At 42.8% G+C, this 6,987-nt stretch overlaps 1 protein-coding gene across 1 annotated transcript; it reads right to left on the bottom strand.

Moving 5' to 3' along the window:
• Positions 1–3,029: 3,029 nt before the first annotated feature.
• LOC116046885 (dexamethasone-induced Ras-related protein 1) lies at positions 3,030–4,737 on the bottom strand. Its single transcript, XM_031295357.2, has 2 exons — positions 4,340–4,737; positions 3,030–4,096 (listed from the first exon to the last, which is right to left on the bottom strand). The coding sequence occupies exons 1-2, from the start codon at positions 4,608–4,610 to the stop codon at positions 3,567–3,569; spliced, it is 801 nt and encodes a 266-aa protein (XP_031151217.1). The 5' UTR covers positions 4,611–4,737; the 3' UTR covers positions 3,030–3,566.
• Positions 4,738–6,987: the final 2,250 nt, after the last annotated feature.

Below are 6,987 nucleotides of genomic sequence, written 5' to 3'. Positions count from 1 at the left end.
TTCATTATATTTGCCAGAAGTGGAGGTCACAGAGGTGTGAGCAGTGAAAATCAAAGTGTCTCCTGGTACAGTATAGGCAGGTATTGTGTATGTAATGTATATTTGAACCTCTGTGGTTTTTTCAAACGAATATTGAAATGTAATTTTTGACATGTATGCATTCAGGGGCGTAATTTTGATTTCAAGGATGGGGGGGGGGGGGGGTTCAGTTTAGTACAAGCAAAAATATTTGCTGAAAATGTAAAGAGACTTGTATACATGTTACCGCTGAAAGAATAGAGGGGGGTCCAATAAAGCAAAAATGTGTAGGTGTAAGTGAGGAGTAAAAAGCATGTTTTTTTCGTGTTCCTCTGTTACAAAGTATGCACATATACACTGTTTTATCTCGTATACCTTTTACTTACATTGTTTAATCTAGCCACCCCAAGCTCCACTGTAATATATGCTGTTTTTAAAGATTTTATACATGTTTTTGTTTTTAAGGTATTCTTGCCGTTATCACACCCTTGTATCAACAAGTCCTCCGTACAATATGACGATATGGGTCGTTTGTTCCTAGCCTCTAATATGACCCACAGGAATGCCCCAACCGGCCTCCTTATGAAAAACGTGACCCTAGGGCTGGGTACCGAATTCAATACTTTTTAGGCACCGACCGAATTGCTTCTATAGTATCGAGTATCGAAAAATGCCTCGTCATTCAATACCAAATTTCAAAACCTAAGGAGTAAATCTCATCAGTGTCATTGAGCATGCAGCATGCTTCTACCAAGATCTAATAATGTTTGTGATTGGCTGTCTGACGTTACACATTGTAAAGACTCGCAGGAAAAACTCAACGTTACGCACAGAGACGGGGCTGACGTAGTAGGAGCTGAAAAATAAATTAAAAAAGATTTATGCCGTAATGTGTAATGTTGTAATTTCTTTTGTTAAAATGGATTTTATAAAATTGGTATCGAAAAAAGTATATAGAGGAACTGGTATCAAAGTCACGGTATTGGTATCGGAATTTTTTGAACGATACCCAGCCCTATGTGGCGCTCTTCTACTTTGTCACCTTACCTTCTGCTTTGCTCCTGTCATAGTAACTATAACAACTAGAGGACGCCACCACTAGAAATGTAAAGATGAGTCGTAATTGCTGCTTGAACAAACAACCTATGAGGACGTTTTTGGGGGGAGGAGAGTCTCCCCTGTATGCGTTATCTAGCAGAGACTTTGTCAGGCCATCCTTCAACTGCGCCAGAGATATTACGATTGAAACATTTTCAGATACAGTATTTGTCGAGACATTCCACAGAAGAATTCCTGCACTGTAACCCATACTCTACGTCCTTTTCATCCTCTCGTTGTTCTGCTGCTGTACTTTACACCCTGTACTTATTTACACTGTGACGCTGGCCTTCCTCTATCCCCTGTGACGCTGCTGATACAAATGTTGACTCTTTTGCCATTTGGGATGGTGATAATGAAAAACGTCTGCTCTGACTGGTTGACGATGAATTGCTGTGTGTAAACCTTGTACACTGTAATCTTATTAAATGTAATGTAATGTCCCTGAGGTAAGGGATCAACACACATGTTTCTTAAGGAAAAAAACAAATGTTCAGCTAACAGAGACAATGATGCATAACAATAAACATTATAATGATGTATTTTTATTATTATTTTATTTTATTAATTATTATTATTTTTTATAATGAATGCAACAAGGAGTAGAGCACATATTGTTACTGATTAGTTGGAGGGCAGTGTCACAGTACACCACTGTGTGTCCCTGACTCCTTACACACTTTCTGACACACGCAGGAGAATGTTCTCTCTGTGTGTGTGTGTGTGTGTGTGTGTGTGTGTGTGTGTGTGTGTGTGTGTGTGTGTGTGTGTGTGTGAAAAGGATACAGTATACAGGATTATTGCTGATACCGTGGAGCCGGCACGTCACAGAGTGCGAGAGAGCGAACAAACTGAACAGTGTGTTTCTGGTTCATCTCGGACGTTGGGGGGGAATAATGTGGTGCAAATAATGTAAAATTAAAACCACGTTTACAACAAACTGTGTGTTGTGTTTGGAGCTGCAGGGGGTAATAATTCTCCAGCGTACAGTGTGCTTGTTTTCATCTTGTACAGCCTAGGGAGTGGACTCATGAATAAAGAGGCCTAATGTGCCAAGTTATGCTATAGCTCATCACGTTTTTACAAAAAAAAGTTTGGCATATTTGGAAGATTGACACCGATTCAGAATGTATAGTATGTGTTCCGTGCTCAAGGATATTTTGATGGAGTTTTCAGCATGTGAATTCATTAAGGCTTAGGATTTGGGTTATTTCACTAAATGTGGAGTCACAGTGGTGCAAACAGATCGGATTTCTAACCCTTGCTGATACCAATATTATGGTTTCATAAAATGGTTTATTATTTGTCAAACATTGGACCATGTCCAAACAACCATAGGCCTGCTTTCTCAGATGGTCTAAGCCAGTTTCTCTGTGCTGTATTTTCTTTATTTGATGAATGTTATTGCACCCGGATTGTTTGGATCCGGGTGCACTATACAGATCTAAACTGGTCTGATCTCAAGATGTTTGTGGATTTTGCACTTTTTCTGACCATGTCATATTTTCCAATATAGCTGGACATTTGAGACCTTTGCCTCGGTTTCACAGCAATGAGAGACACATTTCTGGATGTTGATACTTGTCTATTATTTGGCCCACTGATGCTTATTCTGCAGAAGTGCACAAAGCAGTGTGTATGTCTGTGTGTGTGTGTGTGTGTGTGTGTGTGTGTGTGTGTGTGTGTTGTGTGTATGTATGTCTCTCTGTGTGTGTGTGTGTGTGTGTGTGTGTGTGTATACAAGTTTGTTTGGCAAAGATTGGAGGACAGCCCATCTCCCTGTACACACACACACACACACACCCAGAGAGAGAGAGGGAGAGGCAGAATGAGAGAGAAAGAGCCTTGTTCCGCTCCTCCTCAGAAGGAATGAGAAACAATGCAAAACAAGTTTTAGTTTATGTTTTTTTTTATTATTATATTACGATTTTGTTTGACTTCTTTGCAAAAATTTACATTGACAATAAATATACTGTACATTCACAATAAAAAAAAATTCCGATTGCAACGAAACATTCAAGTAGCCATTATAAAATATAGGATACGATGTAAACGTTATTTCCAGCCCCTGAGCCTTAGAGTCTCTTTTCTCCCCTCTGTGTGATGCATGTGTTGACGGCATGATTTCACAAAAACACATTTTACGCACCGATGCATGAGTCTCACAAAGTATGAAGCCACACCACACATTGGGCTCTGATGGACAGAACAAGCAAACATTCTCACATGTCTAGTGGGCAATGTTTTTTTTAGCAGTTCAAGCGGACTCGCGTGTCCAGTAGTGTCCTTGGAGACGGCGCCAGAGCGCTCGGCGGCAGCGGCGGCCCCGGCGTATCCACACCACACCTTCCGTGTCAGTTTGAGCGCACACGGCCGCACAGGTCGCGTCCCAAGCTGACGCACCTACATCTTCTTCCAGATATTCGAGTTGAGTGTGCCTCCCAGTCCACTTAACTGATCACACATCTCTCTTTGTCTTTGCTCTGGCCGCCTCCTATCGCCTTCTCCTTAATGTACATGAGGTCGCTGTGCACGCTGGGTCGCCGCGCGCACGGGTTCACCATGCCGTACGCCTCTCCAATGTCCTTCATCTTCTTGTTTTTCATGGACTTTCTGTGCAGCATGTCGCAGTACTGCACGGACACTTTCCTGTGAAGGTCGGGGCTCATTTCGTGAGGTAGTTTGGCCAAGGTAAACAGAGTCTGAAACATCTTATCGACGTTCTCGTTGCGCTTGGCGGAGATCTCGAAGTACGCGCACTTCTCGTCCCCGGCCACCAGCTGCTCGATCTCCTCCTGCTGCACCTCGCGGTAAAACTCTCGGTCGCCCTTGTTCCCGCAGATGACCAGAGGCACGTCGATGTTCTCCTTCATTTTGTTCTTCAGGCACGACTTGGTCTCGAATATCTGCCGCTTGAGCCGCTGCACCTCCTGGAAGGAGTCTCGGTTATCCAGACTGAAGACGAGAATGAACACGTCACCTGCAGGGAGAGAAAGATGCCTTTGGTTAACTTTGGCTTGCTTTCGACAACATGCAAAGATTTGCAACATGTGTGTTTTCTAACCCTAACAGGAGCTGCATCTATGCGCTCTAGGCGCACATTGATCTCATGATTGCAACATATAAAATGCACCCCTTTTTTTGCACGACCATTATTGCTTTCGAATTCTCTATAACTATTCTGCATGCAAAAACAGAAAAGCACACATATGCGGATAAGTACCTGTCAGTATGGATAGCCTCCTCATGGCGGGGAACGGGTGGTTCCCTGATGTATCCAGTATGTCCAGCTGGTAAACGTCTCCCTTGATGCTGTACACTTTCCTGTGAAAGTCCTCGATGGTCGGCGTGTACTGCTCTTCGAACCTCCCGTTCAGGAAACGGGACACGATGGCTGTTTTCCCAACTTTGGTGGATCCCAGTATCACCATCCTGTAGCAATTCTTGGCTGGGATGTCAAACTCGCTTTCGGACGGCGACATTTTCTTAATCATAATTACACCTGAGTGCGTGGACTGCTTTTCCCCTGCAAACAGCTGTGCGTAAAAGGCGGCGGAGCAGTCTTTAGTCAGTGGAGATGCTACTGTTTGCTCTGCTGTGTATTTCTGTCTCTACTCCGGACTGGAGCCCGTGTATTTAAGCGCGCGGCGGACGCCTCCTCCCGCCTACGTCACAGGTCAGTAAGTAGGAACTCTGGGCTTCATGAGCGCTGGGAAAAGCGGACCATTTGCCTACTGGTGCGTCAGCCTGCCATTTCTAATGAAGACAAGACGGGTGCGCTGGGACCAAACAGTGATCATCTAACCCATCCAAAACACTACATTGTAACTTTAGGGCGATGGGACAAAAATAATGACTTCCACTGAACTGCACTAGTAAATAATTGACGCCCTTTCTGACATTTAACTTGGTTTGGCACACTGTGCCGAAAATCAGTGACCCTTCGACATTTTCTCAAAACATAAAACGCCTGCATCGGATGTGAGTTCGTCCAGACCAAGCAAATATGTTGACAGATAGGTTTACTTTATTGTTCTCACTGATTCTGAATTATCAAGTGGCCTTATGTTCACTGCCTAAATTGGACCCCAAAAAGAAGTGCCAGTACCCTAACTCAGCATGCATGACTATACATACAGGCTAAATGGGGGTGCTGAATGTCTGAATTTAGAATTAGAATTGCTTGTTTCCCCCCCCCCCCCCCAATAAATCATGATATACGTACAGCCTATGTTGGTATAATATTAGCCTATTAATACTCTAAATAACAATTAAAAGTAAGGGAAATCATGTGGACAAAAATCAGAATGCCAGTTCTCAGTACTGGTGAGTGCTGGCCCATTTCTGGCACTGTTTATGTTCATTTGTGTTATAACAAGGAACACTGAACTATGCATCCAGTTTTTCACACGCTTGCAAAAGGACAAAATATGCAAAATAATACACTAACCACATATTTGCTCTACAATATATGGGCAGCTGTGTATCCAGTACATATGATGATATGATTGAATACATAATGTATTCAATCATATCCTCAGTAACTGCTGCAGGTTTATGTCACCAGGCAGAAGGGCAGTTACCAAAGTGGCCAAAAGGGGGCACTCAGGGTACAATTGTATCCAGATGAGAATGGCATGATTTACCTGAGAAAAAAAATGATTTTGTATGTGTGTGTGTGTGTGTGTGTGTGTGTGTGTGTGTGTGTGTGTGTGTGTGTGTGTGTGTGTGTGTTCTTGTTTAACTACATTCGTGGGGTCCAAAAACCAGGAGTCCAGTACACTTGTGGGGTCCCGACAGCTTTGTGGGGCCAAAATGCTGGACCCCACAAGTTTAAAGGGCTGTTTGAGGGTTAATACTTGGTTGTAGGATTAGGTAATGGTTAGGGTGAGGGTAAGGGTTAAGGTTAGGCATTTAGTTGTGATGGTTAAGGTTAGGGTAAGGGGCTAGGGAATACATTATGTCAATGATGGATCCCCACAAAGATAGTGCCACAAACCTGTGTGTCTGTGTGTGTGTGTGTGTATGTGTGTGTTTTTGTGTGTGTGTGTGTGTGTGCGTGTGAGCTGAATATATGCAGTTTCTGTGTCTTTGTTTAGTGGACTGCCTTTAAGAGAACTGTCTCTCAGCTGGCAAATGAAAAACAACTGTCAATTGCCATGGTCATTTATTTGTAATGAACAACAGTCATTACTAAAGAAAAATATGTGTGTACGGAGGTGGGAATAAAGCTGTTTTCCTTATTTTTCAGTAGCGCTTCATAAAATTGAATGGAGTTTCTGCAAAAGGAAGAGGGGGAGGCAGTTACCGGGTTAAACTGAAAGGCAGTTGATTCAAACTCGATTCAAAACTGAGCATTTGCTTCTTCAATGTGGCTCATTCACTCAGGTGTAGGGCTCAGGTGTTCAAAAATATTCCTTACCGGTACTGATACCAATACATTGACTTTGAAACCGGTTCCTAAGCAATACTTTTTTCGAAAACAATTTTATATAACAAAAAGAAATGACAACATTACACATTACGGCACAAATCTTTTGATTTTTTTTTTCAGCTCCTACTACGTGAGCCCTGTCTCTGTGTGTGATGTAGAGTTTTCCCTACTTGCCTCTGCCATGTGTAACGTGAGACAGCCAATCACAAAACATTATTAGTGTGCTTATTGGCTCACTGACGCAGAAGAGATTTACTCCTTAGGTATTGAAATTGGGTATTGAATGACGAGGCATTTTTCAATACTTGATACTTTAGAGGCAATTCGGTCTGTGCCAAAAGTATTGAGTTCACTACCCAGCCCTACTCAGGTGTGATGAATGACTTGTGCAGCGCAAGTATGCTGGAGTGTAGGGCTTGTCCATGGACCCTGCTATG

This window comes from Sander lucioperca, chromosome 22 (assembly GCF_008315115.2).
Source record: "Sander lucioperca isolate FBNREF2018 chromosome 22, SLUC_FBN_1.2, whole genome shotgun sequence".
NCBI classification, from domain to species: Eukaryota; Metazoa; Chordata; class Actinopteri; order Perciformes; family Percidae; genus Sander; species Sander lucioperca.
This window is presented reverse-complemented; position numbering and strand designations above follow the sequence as displayed.